The sequence below is a fragment of the Epinephelus lanceolatus genome, chromosome 18 (assembly GCF_041903045.1).
Source record: "Epinephelus lanceolatus isolate andai-2023 chromosome 18, ASM4190304v1, whole genome shotgun sequence".
In the NCBI taxonomy this organism is placed as follows: domain Eukaryota; kingdom Metazoa; phylum Chordata; class Actinopteri; order Perciformes; family Serranidae; genus Epinephelus; species Epinephelus lanceolatus.
The window spans coordinates 37,028,050-37,047,641 of record NC_135751.1 but is presented as its reverse complement, the minus strand read 5'-3'; the positions used below and the strand labels follow the sequence as shown (position 1 = coordinate 37,047,641).

General features: G+C 41.8%; 1 protein-coding gene across 2 annotated transcripts; it reads right to left on the bottom strand.

Moving 5' to 3' along the window:
- Positions 1-1,169: 1,169 nt before the first annotated feature.
- On the bottom strand, positions 1,170-19,490 carry tmem150b (transmembrane protein 150B). Of its 2 annotated transcripts, none has more exons than XM_033645758.2 (7): positions 19,180-19,490; positions 18,997-19,097; positions 17,007-17,066; positions 16,822-16,889; positions 16,413-16,540; positions 16,112-16,289; positions 1,170-14,694 (listed from the first exon to the last, which is right to left on the bottom strand). In XM_033645758.2, exons 2-7 carry the CDS (start codon positions 19,059-19,061, stop codon positions 14,489-14,491), a joined length of 705 nt encoding a protein of 234 aa, XP_033501649.1. In that variant the 5' UTR covers positions 19,062-19,097; positions 19,180-19,490; the 3' UTR covers positions 1,170-14,488. The 2 variants fall into 2 exon arrangements, with proteins under 2 accessions (XP_033501649.1, XP_033501650.1); XM_033645759.2 differs by having other exon boundaries at positions 16,112-16,286.
- Positions 19,491-19,592: the final 102 nt, after the last annotated feature.

Genomic DNA, 19,592 nt, shown 5'->3' with positions numbered 1-19,592 from the left:
AATAATGATGTTTTGATAAACAAATATCCCTAATTTTGTTGTCTCCTTTCTTTTATTTCTATATTCCCTCCCGTCACAGGGATGTAAACACATGCTGCCTGTGTGCTTTATGTACGGTGTAATCACCATGGTCACCATTTCTGCTGAGAAAAGACAATAGCTTGCTTGAAGAAACAGCTTTTCATTCAAGGTTCTTGCAGGAACTTAAATACTAACTGATCTGACGAGGGGATGAAGTGCAGGTGGAGAGAAGGATGGAGAAGCTCAGGTGAGGGTAATGAGGTGATTAGGCAGGAGAACAGGGAGGTAGCTGATGAGCAGGGAAGGACTAACGAGGCTGATTCAGGACAGGTGCGTGGAGCAGGAGGAAAAACACAGCAAACTGAAAACCAAGAAAACAAAATCCTCGTAATCACTGAGACTGATTCTCAGCTGTGTGAGTCCAGACCAGAGTTAAAAATAAAAAGGCTGACTAAATAATATGGCAACGTAAATGATTATGATGCCATATGTCTTTTAAAGATACAGCACAGACTTTTCTCTAAGTGAGGAAATAGAATATTTGCAGTTTGCATAACCTGATTAAAATGTGTAAACATTTTTTGCTTGAAGATCAAATCATCACTGAAGAGTATGTCATGCAAGAGTGACAATAAAAATAAAAGAACTGGTCAAAGTTATCACATTTATATTTAAGGTGACACCATGAACTCATGCATTGGGTAACATGCATTAAAAAATTCCACCTTAAAACCTGCCAGTAGCTGCCAGCAGTTGCCTTTAAGCAGCACAGTGAATTAAATTATTGTGTCTCAGTCTATTGTTAGCTGAAATTAACTAGTGAAGAGAAAAGGCATCCTTTCATTTTATACTTATAGTTGATTGTAGGTAAACTTGACACTGTAATTGTTACATGACCTTAAAAACGAGCCACAACTTTGCACACACACGCATTATGGGTGCACTCCGGTTTTTGGACAAATAGAACTACACCCCTGTTCAGTCTGGTCTCACTGTCAGGGTATCAAAGTCACCTTGGCGTTACTATGATGACGCCCGGAGCCCCCTCTAGCGTCTGTATGAGACGCACTGGACGTTTAATGTTGTGCTCACGCCAAACATGATGCAAATTTTTGCGTCATGTTACTCACGCAAGTTTGAACATTAAGGTAAGGTAAGGTAAACTTTATTGTCCCCTAAGGGAAATTCATCTTGGGCACAGTGCTACATTTCATTGCTTCACAGGACAAGATAAAAACATCATCACAGGGACAGTTCTATCACATAAAACAGACATGGACTACATTTAACAATCACAACACAGAAACATACAGAGACGTCTGAAGTGCAAGAAAAAGTGCTGAGTGCTAAAGTGCCGTGTGTTTAATGCACGTTGCTCATTGCTCTATTGCACTAGTTTTACATTAGAATATTTCGTGTTGACTCACGTCATACACGCGAATAACTCACATCATGTGCACGTGAAATCACTAAATCGATGAGTGAACTTCTGCTGGTATGTCCGCGGCATCATACATCCCCAGAGGATCTTAACGCTGATTGGCTAAAGTGTCGCTAACTGTTTGCTGAAGTTCAGATTTGTCAACTCTTGCAAATAAGCATATGACGCAAAATCTCGCTCCTGGCTTTATTTGCGCTGCTTAACTCGTGTATCTCACGACATTCACATCGCGCCCTTCGCATCCATCACACCGCCCGGCAGGAATTTGCATCTGATCGCGTCTTTCCATTGTCTTACATGTAATTCACTCATGTGACTTGTTTTATTTGCACCCAGTGTGAACACAACATACCAGACTACAATGTAAACCCATTCACATCATTATAGCACATTTAGAGCAGCGCACATAGATTTAAGAACACAAAAGACTTCCTTGGGAGGTGGATGAGTCCAACAAGCACAGGACTTTGACCCAGGAGACCAGTGTTAATGCCCCATGGGAAACTAAAAATTAATGTTATGTTATTTTGTCACGTCAGTCTAACTTCACCCACTTTCTTTTCCGAAGCCTAATCAAGTTGTAATGTTGCCTGACTGCCAACCTCTCCTTAGTCATGTGAGTCGACTCACGTGAGCCCCTCTGATTCAAGATACAATGCAAAGGACTGCGGATGAGATCACGTTGACTCAATCCAGTCTTCACAAAAATTCTGAGGGCATCAGGACACAGAGCCAGAGTGTAATAAAAAGTCGAATTGTCTCCAGAAAAATTTGTCTTTTGCTTAATTACATTATATTCAATGAATATGCAAATGTGTCCCATTACAAAAGTTTAACCATTGGACACCAGATGTCTACTACTTCACCGCAAAGTCCATTCTCAGTGTGTGTGTGCTGATAGTTGTATATTGGACCACAAGTCCTGTTTGTACGTACATGTCTTAAACTTTAGCAGATTAATGTGATTATCTGCACAGTGATAAAGTAAAAAAATAAAATTAAGCAAAAGCAAAACACAGAGGAGAAGGACAGGGATGAAAAAACGCTGCATTGCCAATTTGACATATTTGGTACAATGTGACATTGATAATGACGTCTTTGTTGTGTCACACCACATAGAATGAGCCTGTAACTACTGATGCTGCATCAAGACATCAATTCAGCCCACGAGTGGCGCCGACCTCGGGGGTCCGTCTGAGAGAACGTCTGACTGATCCTCAAAGCAGTGAAGGACCAGGGCAGGTCACAGCCCACTCCAAAATGTCACAGCCCTTACATAATCCCTGCGTGTATTTTCTGTTGGGACACACCAACTATACCCCTCTGCCCGCTCTGAACTCTTCCAACAAGACAAAAAGGTCAGGACATTAGAGGAGGGAGAAAGGTTCTGGCATGCTCGCCTGGCATTATGCAAAAGGTTAGCATGGAGAGTGGGAATTAGGACAATTAGAGAGTGACCTTGATCTCGTCTCTCTGACCTTGATGCTGACTTATTGATTGTGTCATGGTTTTTGCCTGAAGGTGACCTGTGAAGTGTGTTCAAGTCTGAGGCTGGCTTTGTTAAACTGGTATGGTGAGTGGGCAACTGGTCATCTGACGACCTCAGAGGGTGGCTCGGATCGCTGTCATACAGTCTGACTAATTGTCAGTTTAGTCATTTTATGTCAACCCAATCACCAGAAAAAAATGTTGGTACTGTACATCTCTGCAAGCCAATGGATACATTTCATTTGTACGTCATTATATAGGAAATACTTTGAAATGTTATGTGTCATCAACGTTGCGGTTAGGTTTGGGGTCCAGTGCCACTGTTCTGACAGCCCAAAATTCTGAAGCCACATTAGTCCAAAAAATGTCCAATTGGACCGAAAGCCCATTCCTCCAACAGCCCATTATCCGAAACCAAGCAACCCTTCACAGCATTTCCTGGCAGCATTTGAGTTATGAAACCCTGATGTTTTTCACTGACCCATCCCTGCTATTCCAGCAACTCTTGTGCCACCAAACATGGGTGTTTCAGGCTGCTTTCAGACGTAGAGTTGTCTTGCTTTGGTCTGAATCAGGGACTCATGTTGTTCCAAAGTTGTATAATTGCCTAGAGTTGGTTCGTGTTCTCACGGCAGCATTTACAAGCGGACCAGATCAAATGCCTTGTGTGAGAAAGCTGCTCTTGATTGGTCAGAATTTCCATGTGGGAAAAATCCAGGAAGTAAAGCAAACGTTGAAGAAGAGTACACTTGCAAGATAAATGTGACACTTTCTAATGTCACAATGGAGGGACAACTACGCAGGTTGATTTTAGCGCTGCTCATCGTGGACTATATTGCTGTCATTGTTCATTTTAGTCAAACCATACAGTTTGAAAACGAGGCGCGGCTCCAACTAGAAAACAATGTTTTGATGCATTGGATGTGCTGAATGTGCATATTAAGGCAGCACAGGAGGAGGTGCACATTAATAATCCTCCAGGACTGTAACATGCTCATGTTTAACCCAAACAATGTGTCATGTGACTGCAGTTGCTTCACATCCAGGTCAGAACACCTTCTCACCACAAACCAACTGCACCAGAGTTCATTTGGAACCAGACTGAGACCACCTCTTCAAGAAGGTCTCAGTCCGGTTACTTTGGTGCACACCTGAGTGTGATTGCTGTGTTCACACCTGCCCAAATGATCTTCACTTAAGGGGCAAACAAACTTGAGTTCGATTGAACCGAACCAAACAGGGCAGGTGTGAAAGCACCCTTAAGTGCAAATACTGGAATTTGATTTGAAACATGATCTCTAACCAAGTGGTTTTGTGCCTCAGCCTAACCACAGCTTCACCACAGCGTTGCTGACAAATCTAACATATCTGTGGTTTACAGAAATGTACAATCCAAACATTTATTTTGATTATTGGGTAGTCTAACTGCAGCGAGAGTGTATTTTCTAACTTAGGAGCAATGGGTGTCTGATTTTGGGATAACAGGCTGTCAAAGAAATGGGTTTTCAGTCTTTTGGACTAATGGGGCGCCAGAATTCTTGGCAAACAATAGGCAGTGCCATGGTTTGGGGGGCACAATCTTGGCTGGAAAAGCAGCAATATCTTAGTAAAATGCACTTTTTGTGGCATTATCCTTGCTGGAAAAAATAGCGACGGGTGGCAAACTAACACCCACATTTGGTGGCTAAAAAGCAGCTGGAAACACAGCGATGACTGGAAACTGCAGCTTGACAGGCATCTCACCAAGGTGACACCCCATCCACCCTCCCTCCTACCTCCCAATGACAAAGTCAGCTCCTAAAGAAATGTTGATATGATACGTATGACAATACAAATGTAACATATTTGTGGTTTGCAGGAACGTACGACGCCAACATTTTTAGTATCATCATCCAAATTAACATGACTTGCCATGAACAGACAGTTTTATTTTATTTCATGTTCCATGCCAATAAAACTGACCTCTGCCCAATTACTGTTTAATCCTCTGGAAAATGTTTATTGAAGCTCCAAAGCAATGCAAAGCCCAGGGGAGAAACAAAGCTTAAGAAATAGCTGCCAACATCTAAAAACAGCATGATTAAAAACAGAAAACCTTCGTAATGGCAGCCATCTCTACTAAGACAGTAGTTTCTCACCATCTCAAAGACATCTAAAGCCCAAATATAGTTCTGCAGCACAGGGTTACATGTGAATATCTTCTCCAGGCTGGATGAGAATCTGTAATTGAAGAGGGTTGTTTTTGTTGCCATGAGAGTAATACTTTCTACTGTATGAAGATCTGTTTTTCCACGTGTTCAAAAGCAGTAATCTCACCAAAGAGACAGACAATTGGAGCCTCGTAAGTGCTAATGACTGTTTGCTGTTGCAGGCAAACAGTCGCCCGCGGTAATGTGAGACAATGAAATTTTCTTAACAGTGTCTCGTGTGTGTGTGTCAGACAGAAAACATCAAGGCATTTGTGCATGTGTGTAACGAGCATGTATGATACATGGAGAAAATACCATGTGTATAGTAAATGGAATGTACAATATGCTGGTTCTGAAGCTCATCAAGTACTTTGGTTCCCATTACTTTTCCGAAGCACACCATGTGTTTCAGATTGATTTTCTACCCTCCAGAAAATGGACGGCTGCCCAGAGGCTAAAAGTGAATCTAAAAATCTCTGCTGTGCTTTAAAAAATTGTCAGAACTAATGTAATTAATTAAGGACATTCAAGGTTAAATGGCTACCCATATGGTTCACTTACATTTCCAGAAACTCAGTGACACAAAATTAAAGGTGTATTTAGCTGGGATGAATGACTCATTCTGTTTTGTTGCCTTGAGGAAGAGGGAAGTGGGGACACCATAAAGTTTCATCACAAAATAAGTCTGGGAACACTCACAAAGCCCTCTCACGACTTTCACTTCAACCTCAGCACTGCAGGTCTGACAGGGTTCAGCAGGTGTTTGCGACACCAGGGACATGCTTTAGCGTCTCCATAAGACACACTAGGCTTTCAACAAACTGATACGACCTAATCTGTGTCATTATTAGACGTTCAGAGCAACGGTTGTACTATAAAGAGTGACAGACTCTTTTAAGCGTGGGTGGGTCCAACACGCACAGGACTTTGACCCAGAAGAGCAATGCTTGTGTAACACGTGAAACTAAAAGTCAACATTGAGTTATTTTGTCACGTCAGTCCTTAGTCCCATGAGTCCGCTCATATGACTACTGTCAACCACGATCTTTTCCAACCCTAACCAAGTAGTAACCCCGAGTCCACTCATGTGACTTACTCCCAACAACACAAAATGTCGCCCCCAGCTTCAAATTGTGATGAGTTGGGATGAGTTCACGTTGCATTTCAAGACAGCTATATTATATTATATGTTGGCTAGTTCTCCAAATCGCCAAATATACCCTTTAATGCTCTTTTCTTTGCATTTTCAAACTTGAAAATCATTTGGTCGACATGTAAGGTACCCTGGGTGTGTTGGTTGCTGACATTCTGGGACGCTTTGTCAAGTTCTGCCTGTTACATGCATTGTCTTCTTTCAAAATACACTTTCACGGGAAAATTACTATTTTTATATAGTCTCTGCAACAACTAACACACATGGTTGGATTTAGGTAAACACATGGTTGGATTTAGGGAAAAAGAACAAGATTTGGCTTAATGTTACGGGACACAAACACCGTTCTCCCAGCTGAAAATCTCTGTTTGTTAGACCCATCCAACACCCGTCCCGCCCACCCTACTATGACTTTCGCCACTTTAACTTTAGTTCTTGCCCCGCCCCATTTCCCCCTGATGCTGCCAAGTGCCATTTAACTATAACTGCGACTGGCCGCATATCATGCCAACGTTTAAGGATGGCTTTTTTCGTCAGTGTCTGACACAGCAAGTCACTGCCAAAGACTGGGTTGTTCATGAAGGAATTCCTCCTAAACCTTGAATCAAGATCTGTTTCTGAATAAATATGAGGGGATTTGCAGCCGTACTTGCCGTAAAATGGGAGAAAAATAGCAAAAAAATTAGCCTTACATTTAGTACATTAATAATGATAAGGTCAACCATCCAATAGGGTCATTTAATATAATGATGTCTTGTGCTTTGTATGGTTGTAGAGGGTAGAAGGAAGCAAATTAATTCGAGAAAGCTTAAACCAGCCCTTCACATTGTTGAAACATTATGAAAGTATATTTCCAATACTGTCCATTAAAATAACATCTGAAGAATGGATTAATATCCCAACAGACAAACTGTTTGAGGTGTAGGTTATGACAGAAATACAATCCAGGAAATATACGATAAGTATGAACTTTCAGCTAACAGCCAGTTAGCTTAGCTTAGCACACACTGGAAACAGCTAGCTTGACTCTGTCCAAAAGTAACAAAATATTAATAAAAGTTTTAGCCGAGCACCGCAGACTTGTGGTCATTGTGATGTCACCAGGCAACCAGACACTCCAGGAAGACACTGATCCTGGCAAAGAGACACCGCACATAACAACTTGTTGTTTTTACACCTTCATTTCTGAACGAATTAAGAAAAAAAGAAAAAAAAGAGATATAATGTGGTAATTAGTGAACTGTAGAGATGCTGGGTGCCAGATTTTGTCATCCATTGCAAAGAGCCAGGTTAGCTGTTTCCCCCAGTTTGCAGTCTTTGTGCTAAGTTAAGCTAACAGGCTGCTGGCTGTAGCTTCACAGGCTATTTATCGTAAAGGTATGAGAGTCATATCAAACTTGTAATGTGGGGTAACTCTGCAAAAAAGGAGAATAAGGGTATTTCCCAAACTTGACTGTTTTTTGACGGGTAAATGATGTTTGTGTATTGGTGGGTGAGTCTTGATAAACATCATTTTAAACATGCATGGCCTCGTTAGCTTCCAGACCTCATGCTTCATGTGACATACGCCTGGCGTTTGCTCTGAGAGTTGCTCCATGTTGATCCCAAAACAAATACTACATGTGTCTGGAAACACTGAAGGAAGAAAGACTGTGTGTGTGCATGTGTGTGTGAATAAATGCCCAGTGGTTCTGCATCACTGCACACGCATGTAAGTGGGAGGGGAGCCATGCTTCATTGTCCATATGCTTTTCGCTCGCTCGTTAAAAGCTAATTTCTCTCCCCACCATCTCCCTTCCCCAACTAACCCCCCCTCCCTCCTTCTTCCCCTGGCTCTCTGTCTTGTGTGATCAACAATAGTCTATTCTGTGCTGTCCCGTGCGAGTGGAGACACACCCAAAGCCAAGGCCACGGTGCGAGGGGAGATTGTTGGGTGGCGGCCAACTGAGCGGGACACTGGCTCAATTCTCGTCTGGGAGCGTGGATCCTGCCTCGACAAGAGGGAAGAGGTGGTCTGTTTGGCAACTCTAACGGTCATTATGGTGCAGAGATTCCCCAACAAGGGCTACTTCTGCAGCTGCCAAGAGTATACAGAAAGTTTTAGGAGTAGATGAACTAATTTGAAATAATATAAAAAAAAACAATATATATTGTGTTTTTTAAAAATAAATCTATCTATGTATTGGGTCAGCTGGAAACACCTGAACACCACCACGTGTTCTGAGTGCATGAAAACCAGGCCTCCAGGAACGCTGCTCAGCCTTGCTTCTGGTTGGCCACTCACGGTATTGTAGTGAAAAATTCCCCTGCAGCCCAAAAAGCATTTTCCCCATCGACCACCATTATAAAGAGTAACTGTTAAACTGTTGACAAGGTCAATTATGGTCACAGAAGTCACAGGACTCTGTTAGCTGATTGACTGCAAGTGTTCTCCGGCTGCAATTTGCTGCTAAAAGTTAAACTGACCATCTTTTAGTTTGGCCCAAGCAGCAACCTCCAGGGCTAAAAAATGAAACCAACATGGAGGTGCCAAAAACTGCAGTTCCTTAAATGACCACTTGAGGCCGGCTCCACAAGCTAGTCAATCCCCATTGACCCTCATGTTAAAATGTCCAACTTTACAGCAGCAATCAGGCCTGGAGTGGCTAATCGGGAGGACCGGGACAATTCCTGGTGGGCCGGTCTGACGTTTGGGCCACAAGGGCCGGTCTTCAATTATTTTTTTATTGGGCCGGTGTTCAGTCATGACACTGCGTATCACATATGCTGCTACCGCTATCCTTGGGCCGCCTTCACTGGCGCCCTCTGAGGTGGAGACACCGGCTCTGCGCGGCTGTGCGAGCTGCACTCCAATTACACGCGCATCTCCGGCGATGAATTTTGGAGTCGTTTACCGACACGCCTCTTCATTAACAAAGCACACGGATGAAGGTGAAGTCTCTGCAGCAGCTGAATTGGTGAGGTGGAGACACCGGCTCTGCGGTGCTCTGCGGCAGCGGTCTGATTACACGCACATCTCCAACGTTTTGTGGACTCGACCACCAACATGCCTCCTCATCAGAAGAGTGGACAGAGAACGCCGAAGTCCCTGCGGCACCTGAGGTCGAGACAACGGCTCCAAGGAGCTCAGCAGCTGTGGCTGACTACGCATACATCTCCATCCACCACTGTGCAAGTTAATTAATTATCAAGTCAATGAATTGTGTGGCGTTGTAACATATAACATTATATAATTTAAATAATAGAATGATGCAACGCCACATAACTGGGAAACTTTGTCTTGTAGCCCCTCAGAAGCAAGATCCAGCACCAAGCACCAGCCATGAGCCCACAAGTCCAGAGTGGACACTACTTATTTGAACAGAATATAGATTCTGATATTGTTGAAAAGGATGTTGAGTTGTTAAGAATAATGTTGGAGATGTTTTTGAAATAAATCTACATTGTGAAGCAACCCTTACTTGCACTGAATTGAAAATATTTTAGAAAAATACACTGAATTACAAGGCTTTAGAGAACAGTGCGCTATTGTAGACTAAACATGTAAAGTTATAATAGATCGTGATCTAAAGTGGGCCGGTCTGAGGCATGAAACTCCAGGGCTGAAAATGAGTCCCACTCCAGCCCTGGCAGCAATAAAATGTTTACAGCCTGGTACAAAAAATATTTTGGTCTCTACAGCTAATTTCAACATTCATGATAACTGTACGGGAGGTGAATTATTATATAACTCACCCATTATAATGGATTAAGGCTTTAAGTTATGCATCATTAAGGGCAGACCGCTTCGAGTCAGAGGTAGGATCCACCCCTTGCACCTCCACAGCGCTACCCTCTCGCCCAAATATGGCCACCTCTGGCTCCAAAAACCAAGATGGCCACAGCTGAAATGTCAAACTCGAGGCTTCAAAATGAGAGTTCATAAACCAATGGGTGACATCACGGTAGCTACGTCCATTTTCTTACAGTGTATGGTTTAGCTGCTCTTCTCCGAAGAATCAAAAGGCCGCAGCTTGATAGCAGCTTGCCGCTGGCCGCACTTTGCCGCTGCTTTGCGTATTTTTCCAGCATAAAAGTTGAAAAGGTTAAAAGGAGCAGACAAATGGTTCATATGGCAAAAATAAATTGCTGAAATTAGCTAATTAGCTAAAAACAAAAGTAATGGATAAAAGATTGAAATGTCCAGTGTAGCTCATCAGATGGTAGTAGTACAAATGCAACACTGTAAGTTCAGTTACAAAAAAAATACTGGGACAATTACCACTTTTAAACAATAATAGTGCTAAACATCCAGCACTGTGCCATTTATATAATTTCGCGTTCTGTGTTTCTCACCTCCTGTCTGGTTGTCAGAGCCCCAAAAGTCCCCACCTCTTCACATAGCAGAGGATACCAACACACACACACACACACACACACACAAAGGCTCGACCACAATAAAGGCCCTGATCTCGGCCAGACCACAAGCTGAAGGTCATTCTATCGACCCGTTATTCTCTATCATGACAATCTGTTCCTAAGTGCCACAGCTGGAGCCCCCCACACACTCTGCTGCCTCCTCTGATAAGACCAGACTCTCTTCATTGTCCGATAACATAAATATGACACACCAACACACCATCTGAGGGTCCCTGTCTGCACCAGCCAGCCTAATTATATAATTATCCCTTGTCTGATTGTGTCTGTGCAGCTGAGACGAGGGAGGGCCTTTGTGTGGCTGGTGGAATGCGGTGCGCTTGGCATTTTTCAGCAAAAGGGCAGCTTTCTGGAAGCCGCTGCCAAAGGAGAGGAGAGGAGGGTGAGATCACGGCTGCTGGTGCCCACTCTTCTCTCTTCTCTCTTTTCTGCCTCTATCAATCACTCCATCTTCCTCTTGCTTGTCTTTATATCTGTCTCTGGATCTAGCTGTCGCACTTCTGGACAATCCCATCTCTCTTCTGTCATTATCATCCTGTCACTATGCCGCATGCCCCTTCATCTCATTCTCACTAACCATTTCTCCCCAACACTTAACTCGCCGTTCCTCTCTGAACCTCCAAGTATGGCAGATCCAGCTGTCTTGCAGATAATGTGGCCTTTCGAGATGGAATGTGCAGGATCTGGCTCCGCGATGATAAGAGCTGACAGACTGTTTCAGAGAAGCCGAGCGGCGATGTCTGATAGTGAACTTGGAGGCGACTGCTCCGCCGCATGATAGGAAAGCGTTGGTATTGTTTCTAGCGGCGAGCTGTTGAGGGGATAAGAGAGACTAGCGCACGAGCAGGTGTTGGGAGAGATTACAGCATAGGCCTAGAAAGCATGCACCTCTTTCTTGAATCAAAGTCAAAAGCAACAAGGCGGGCGTCACATAAACCATGCTCTCCTACACCACAATAGAGGATCCAGACCTTTCTTCTGACATTTACATCAAGGGCCTCCCAGCCTTTGCACGTCGCTACAGGTGATTTTATGAGTTTTATTACTTTATCAGACGCCTTATACTCACTAATGAAAACAGCAGGGCCAAGGGTGTTTTGGCGCCAACACTTTCCCTCTGAATTCCTCCGTATGAGCTGCTGTATAATTCAAGAACACTTTGTCATTGCAGCAAACTTCACCAAGCCAGATTGCACTTTTAAAGAAATAATCCATCTGAGGTGAACTCATGTGTCAGATCCTTTAACAAGTTCTCAAAATGTTTTTCCCAGTGCACATTTTGGAGTCACTTGCGTCACAAGAGCAATCTGAAGTTCATGTTGCCAGTCAGCTGCAGTGAACAAGTTTATCAGAGACCCAAGACAGCGTTGTCAAGTGTAAAATCTGCATGCTGTCTGCAGCAGAAACACCGGTAACCAACAGCACTTCAGAAATTCCCATAGAATTCCGAGCTGTCCGTCTGATCCCAGTGCCCGCTCGTCGAAACCCCCCTCTGGCGATCACACAGCATGGAGTATGTGAAAGAATGCTGCCGGGACATAGCAGGACACTGGGGGCCCAGTATTCCCAGCTCAAGCTTCACAAGCCCTTGGTGGGGTTTTTTTTCTTTAATAACATCAATAAAAGACACAAACAAAAGTGAAAATTTGATCACAAAGTACGTATAAAAAGGCAGTGTCAACAGACCCCAGGACAATATGTTTAAATAAACAGAGAAGCTGGATGAGAGAAATAGTTTGAGAGCCAGAGCCAAGAGTAGGACCTCTCCCACTATCGGCATGGCTGTGAGAGCTCCATTGTTTTGTCCATCTCAAATAGCCCTGACAAATTGTGCTGAATGTAGAACCTCTGTCTAAACTAGAGGCATCTTCCAAAAACATGCTGGCACGGCGCCACAGCTCTATTTTCCCATCATCAGCCAGCGTCACTCCACAGCGCCCCTGCTGGTCAGTGCTGAGGCTGTGAAGGATGGAGTATATGCATTTTTGGCTCAGAGCTTTCATTAGTAACTTCAGCAAAATCCTTCAAAATAAAAGCCTATATATATATCAAATAGTGGGTTACAGTTCTCATCATGTATTATGTCATTAGGACTCTTTTTTCTCATGCTAACAAAACTTTTCCTGCACACCTCCATCCTCCTTTTCTATTCGCCTTCCTCTATTGTATTACCCAGCTGACAGGTGGAGAGTGAGGCAGAAAAAGACCAGACTTTTCCTGGTATTCACTCTCAATGCACAAATCATGAGCTCATGTCAGATTCTAAAAATTAAGACTTCTATCTGGAGCATAGAATACCATACTGAGAGAGGGATGAAGGGGTTTATGGGGAACAAATAACAATATATGCACAAGTGATTAATCTGCGAATGAATTGTTTCTATATAGTTCCATTGTAAAGAGGGATTATTGAAGAGACAGTCAATAGGATTGACAGGCAAATGGTGCCCCCATGTGGTAATATACATTTATTGCCGTATAGGCCAAGACAAGTTTTATGATCTCAGTCCAATTACACACAGCTTCCACTATTTTTAGAGCACAGTATCAGTAGTGCAATATCTATACTTCCATCAATGATTTCCTTATTATATTGCTTTGTGTTTTTATACTTTTTGCTTATTATACTGCTCCTTGTTTTTGCGCAGTTCACTTATTTTACATACTTATATATTGCTTGCTGTGGGACAAATAAAGGTTTATCTGATCTCACGCCCCATCAGTGAAAGCCTGATTCAATGGCGGAGAACCCTGCAGAGAAAGTTGTTATTCCAGGCAGCAACAACTGCCTGCACTGCAAAGCAACCTAAAAAAGGAAGACGGGCTTATTAAAAAGAGTCTAAAAGAGAGTCTGATAATAAACAAAATAAAACAACTGTCAATATTGGTGAAGCATTTCAGAGATGGAGAGAAATATTGCTAATAGTTTAGCCTTCTGCTAACCAGAGCTAAAGGCTCAAGGCTGCAGCTTCAAGTTCATGTTTATGTAGCTAACATTAGCAAGAGCCTTGAATCATAGCGTGTCCTCCATCTCACTGCTTGCTGCTGCAGACCACCTTGTGGGAGGAGACCTGGCAGAAGCTCCTGAGACAGCCCCCTAGTAGGTGGCCACAGCAACCCGAATCCAGCCAACGCAAACCCCAGCTCAGGGCGACTGGACGGCCCTGACACCCCCCCAAAAAAGAGGCAGTCAACAGCGGCAGGGAGTGAGGCAGAGGGACGGTTGGGTGGCTAATTAGCCAATTCTTGTGTCATTTGTGGTCTATTAAACACAGAGAGTGGGGAAATGAGGCTGAATGAACATGCTGCACGCAACTGTACAAATTAAATAAGATTAAATAAATCAATGTATAGGAAACGCTGGGTTACTGTATGAAGCACATGCATATGCTGCGGTTGTCTGTAATCAGATAGTCGTTAAAACAATAGTCAGATTATCATTTTAAAGAAACACGTTCTGCACTATCCTCGTGTTGATCATGGAAAGGCAAGACGGCATAAAATGGTAAAGATAATAAATCTTATAAACACTCAAAACAAAGTATGAGATAAGAATATTTAAAAATATCAAAATCCAGTTTTTCTTAAAATATTTACAAATACACTTGTAATGTAAATCTCTCACCATTACATCATTAAAAATATCAAATACAAAATATAATGCGCAGCAAAGTAATATCAGGCATCGTACCTTTAGTAAAGACCAATATAGCAACTGTGGTTAAAGCCCCGAGAAGATTATTTTTATAACTACTTGTATGTCATTTTACGTGTGTGTTTTCAGCTAACTGTATTAACAACGTAATTGTTCACTTCTATTAAGGCAGGGCTGCTCCCAAGAGCCCGTTTCTGTATGGTGAGGTGGTGGCAGTCGATGTGTCTGAACTCAGCTGCAAAAAGTCCAAACAGGAAGAAGAATACCATGACCAGAGCCCATTCACACACAGCAGCCCCAGAGACATAGCCTGTATTGGCGAGAACAGTCACTGAAGGAGGGAAGAGAGCAGTCAAGGAGTGTAACACTAAATAAATGCATGTCTTGGTAAATCAAATAGTAAACATGTTGTAAAAATGTGATTTTTCCCGCTGGTAATCTTATTATTTTCCTTAAAATAATAAATGAATGGTTGAAAATACTTGCTAAAACGTAGCTAACATTTTTAACCATTTGTACATGACTTTTAGCCTTAACGTATTGAACGATTGGTTGAAAGTAAAAGCTAGAACTTAGCTAACATGTTAAACCATTTATACTTTACTTTTAGCCTAAAAGTAATGAACGAATGGTTTAAAATATTAGGTAGAACTTTGCTAGCATGTTAAACCATTTATACTTTACTTTTAGCCTAAAAGTAATGAACTAATAATTGTGAATGATGGTTAAAAAATATAAGCTAGAACTCAGCTAACTTTTTTTTTTTTTACCATTTATAGGTTACTTTTAGCCTTAAAGTAATGAACTATTGATTGTAAATATTAGCTAGATCTTAGCTAACATGTAAAACCATTTAGGTAGCCTAAAAGTAATGAACCAATGATTGAAAATATTAGGTAGAACTTAGCTAACATGTTAAACCATTTTGGCCTAAAAGTAATGAACTATTGATTGTAAATATTAGCTAGATCTTAGCTGACATGTTAAACCATTTAGGTTATGTTTAGCCTAAAAGTAATGAACCAATGATTGAAAATATTAGGTAGAACTTAGCTAACATGTTAAACCATTTATAGGTTACTTTTAGCCTAAAAGTAATGAACTAATGGTTGAAAACACCGCTAAAATTTAGCTAACATTTTAAACCAGTTATAGACTACATTTAGCCTAAAAGTGATGAACTAAAGGTTGAAAATATTAGCTAAAACTTAGCTAAAAATTATGACCATTTATACATTATTTTTAACCTAAAAGTAATGAAAGAATGGTTCAAAATATTAGCTAGAATTTAGCTAACATTTTCAATCATTTATACATTACTTTGAGCGAATGGTTGAAAATATTAGCTAGAACGTAGCTAATATTAGCTAACAGTAAAAGTAATGAACTAATGGTTGAAAATATTAGCTAAAACTTAGCTAAGTCTTTAAACCATTTAGAGATTACATTTTGCCTAAAAGTAATGAACTAATGGTTTAATATATGTGCGCTAAAACTTCCCTAACATTTTAAACCATTTATAGATTACTTTTAGCCCTAAAGGCAGGTGCAGACAAAAAAAAGTTTGGGGACCACTTAATAATAAATAGCTCTGCATTGTGGTTGCAACAATAAGCATACATTCCTTTTTTATTCCTTTGTATTCCTAATAATCCTTAAATTCCCCACAAGGACACAAGTGTCAATTTAGCTTGGATTTTGTATTTAACAAATTTGTTTGTCTTAATGCAGACTGACAGGAAGGATACTAGCGATGACCAGGCTGGTACAGAGGGTGCAGCAGGTCGCCCTGACGGGCCCGACCCAGAATCGGCCCTGAGACGGCTGAGCCCTGTAGGTTAGAAACAGCTGCACCCAGAAGTAGGCCAGGCCGAAGAAGAAAGCCACGAACGCTCCAAACAGGTGAACACTCCTTACGACTGACTGCTAAGTGGCAAAAGCAGAGGGAGAAGAGAAATTTTTAGTGTGCAAAGATTAATTATTATGGATTAGAAAAAAGACCATGAAAGAGTTATTTATTATTCTCTATTCATTTTGTAAGCTGTTAACCTGGAAGTTGCCAAGGATGGAGACTGCTGTGGCAGAGATGAATCCCAAAACAATGCTGGCTATGTTGGCCTTTCCATGCTGACCGTAGTCCTTAATCTGCTGGAAACGGATCACCACAATCCACAGGGCTGAGAGATACAGACAGAGAGTGAGATGGTGATGATGGTTAATATGTTACTTGAGATAAATCATGATTTGAGTACAATTTACAAGAAGACAACACGACCTTTCAATAAATAAAACAGGCATAAGTCCAAGACTTCAAAAGGAGATTTGAAAACTACCACAGCCCTGATTAGTAGCTTTGACTTAATTTTCAAGCAGGTACACAGAGACCTAAGCATATGATGGACAGATCTTAGATAATGACTCCTACTACCGAGAGCTGTATAAATAGATCTGTCATTACCTAAAACAGCACATATGTTGCAGATCTGGGCGAAGAGACAGCTCTGAGGGTTGTGGGTGCCACAGTAACTAACAGGTGAATGAGAGAATAAAAGCATTATCATTCCACAACATGATTAGGCTGAACATTTTGCTGTATCACTTTAACTACTGAGACTTATCATGTCTCAGTGGCATCATACCAACCTGATGTAAGGGAATCCTTCTGTGAGGTTGACTGATCCATTTCTTACAGATAGAGCAAACCTAATGGGAGGACAACAACCACTGATTTATTTATTTATTGTTACTGGATAAACCCATGAATCAAATCATATCATCAGTTATGTTTAGTCATATAACAAGCGGTTTGGGGGTCCTCCGCCAAATAATTCTGAGCATCAAACACGTCATTACCTGAGTTCTGGTGAATTTTTAAGCACTAATTTGTGCCTTTTCTGCATTCATTTATGCTGGAAATGTCATTTATTTTTGTAAAATAAAAGCTCTCAGCTATGAAATCTGCAACTATGCTGCCATGTTGTTTCTACAGGAGTCCATAAAGGACAAACCAAACATTAGCCCTTTTTACACAGAGCTTGTGCTATAGAGCCGCTACAAAGTCCCATCTTTATGCCTCCTTTGCATTTTTACACAGAACCAATCAAGGGCAGCATCATTCCGCTCCAGTGTGTGATTATAGACAGCATCCTGGCATCATGGAATCAAAAGAGGTCTGCCAGGCGTGACATGTAACACAATAGTGTCTTGTGTGACATAAAACATTTAGGTCAACAGCACTTTATAAACAAGAAACATGACATGACAATAACAATCATTTACCATCCCCGTTATATGGTGACTTATCTCGTCCTCTGCTCCAAGGATAAGGAGTTAGCCTCTAACTGCTAAAAGCTGCTTTTTAAATGTATGGTGGTGGGTCACATGCCATATTACTGCCGTGAATAGGCTGTTTGAAAAGGACTGTTGGCTCAAGATGTAGCCTGAGTGTCAGACTGAAGCTCCCAGAACCTTCAGTCTGACATGGCTTCCATTGAAGGCGATTTACAAGGGGGAGGGAATTTTTTTTTCCCTAACCAATCAGTAGAGATCAACAACTCACCCAGAATCTGACGTCATTAGTATCCATGCCTCGGGGGTGCCGAAAATAAGCGAGCATTGCCCGTTTAAAATGTCTCCGTCGTCATGCACGCCCAGCTGCATTGCCGTTAAATCCAGTTTAGCAGCTTCCTTAATTTGGTCCTCCATTAACGTGAGTAGTGGCGAAATACCTCAATAGCATCGTTAATGTGGTCTGTAGGATCTGTAGCAGTCGCCATTGTTACTATCCTCACCAGTTACCCACTGGCGTACAGCTTGACATCAGCGTGGCGCTGATTGGCTAATCGCTAGACCCCCGGCGTTCATTGGTCCATCCATCGTTTGGATGATATAAATCGCAAATTCATTGAAGTATGCCAGACCAGAGATGCAAGCCTATTCAGTTGAGTGGGCGGGGTCTATGGTCTGGAACCAGGCTACTCAAGATGAGGTTTTTGCATCAGCCACTGTAGTTTTCCTACATAGTTTCAGTTACTTGCAATCTGCAACCTCACCACTAGATGGCACTAAATCCTATACACTAGACCTTTAATGCAAATTTATTATTACCTTATTCCCCATACCTTTTCCCTTCCACCCACTGGGAGGTAGGTACTGTACTGATAAACCTGTATCCACAACATATCTAGTGTGATTTACAGGCTATTAACCTAAAGCATTACTGCATTAATAAATAACAATATTAGGGTTTTGGGTTTTTTGCAGGTTTTGCTCCCTACTTTCTTCCCCAGTGCTGTAGGATGGAGCTCCTGGTCACAGAAGGTGCAGAAGGTTTTGTTTTAGGTAAGTGGTCTTAATGATACTGACCCACAATCACTGTCTGTGCTTAAGTAGAGTTTACTGTGGACATATGTTGTGTGCTTTATCCATTCCGTTACTAGTTAAGCATATTGGTGTGTTTGTTCCGGACATATCTCCATTATGTTAAACTCAGAACTGAAGAGTTCTCAATAAACATCCCTACCAAAACTCCATGAAAACATGTGGAAAAATTTGCACTGTCCCTTCTTAAATAAACTAAACTGAAACTGAAACAGCAAGAAAGCATTAATAAAGGAAGAAGCTAAATACTCACACAGTCCAAATCCCCGAAGTGCCGAAGACAGCCAGAGAGATAGGGAGCATTGCCCACAGCCACATGTTGCAGGACAGCTGGAGTCCAACAGGAGCTCAACTCTGAGAACGGACATACCTCTGACTGAAAGTTGCAGTGTAAAAATTAAATACTATGTGTGTGAGAGAAGCCGTGTGTACTCACTGGTTGCAGGTTGAGATGCAGCTCTCTGTCAAAACTTTACCTAAAGTAGCTCATTCAATCTTTCCCTTTACCTTAATGACACTAACACGCGATGGGAGCTCACTGCACTTTGTCCTGCTGGAGCAATAAGTCGATTTTGAGTCAGCAAAATATGATATCAAATTATGTGATTACTGCAGGAGGAAGGGTGGAGATTGGAGGGATGAAGAAAGGAAACATATCAAATTTGATAACCTTAAGATTTTAAACAATAAACTAAAAAAACCTTACTTCATTCCCTGCACTGAGAAACACACAGTGGTGTGCTACACTGTCAGGTATGGTAAACGCTTCTATTTAAGGGCTGAGCTGGACTTTGAGCCCGTGTTTTTTCAGATTTACAACCTCTTGAACAAGTTCCTCTCAATTTGAAG

Excerpts from the sequence above, each read along its gene's own strand:
- tmem150b (XM_033645758.2), bottom strand. The coding sequence starts at position 19,061 with ATGTGGCTGTGGGCAATGCTCCCTATCTCTCTGGCTGTCTTCGGCACT. Across the intron at positions 17,067-18,996 it reads ACTTCGGGGATTTGGACTGT|GTTTGCTCTATCTGTAAGAA; the intron begins GTGAGTATTTAG and ends TCCTCCCATTAG. Across the intron at positions 16,890-17,006 it reads GAAGGATTCCCTTACATCAG|TTACTGTGGCACCCACAACC; the intron begins GTTGGTATGATG and ends TTCACCTGTTAG.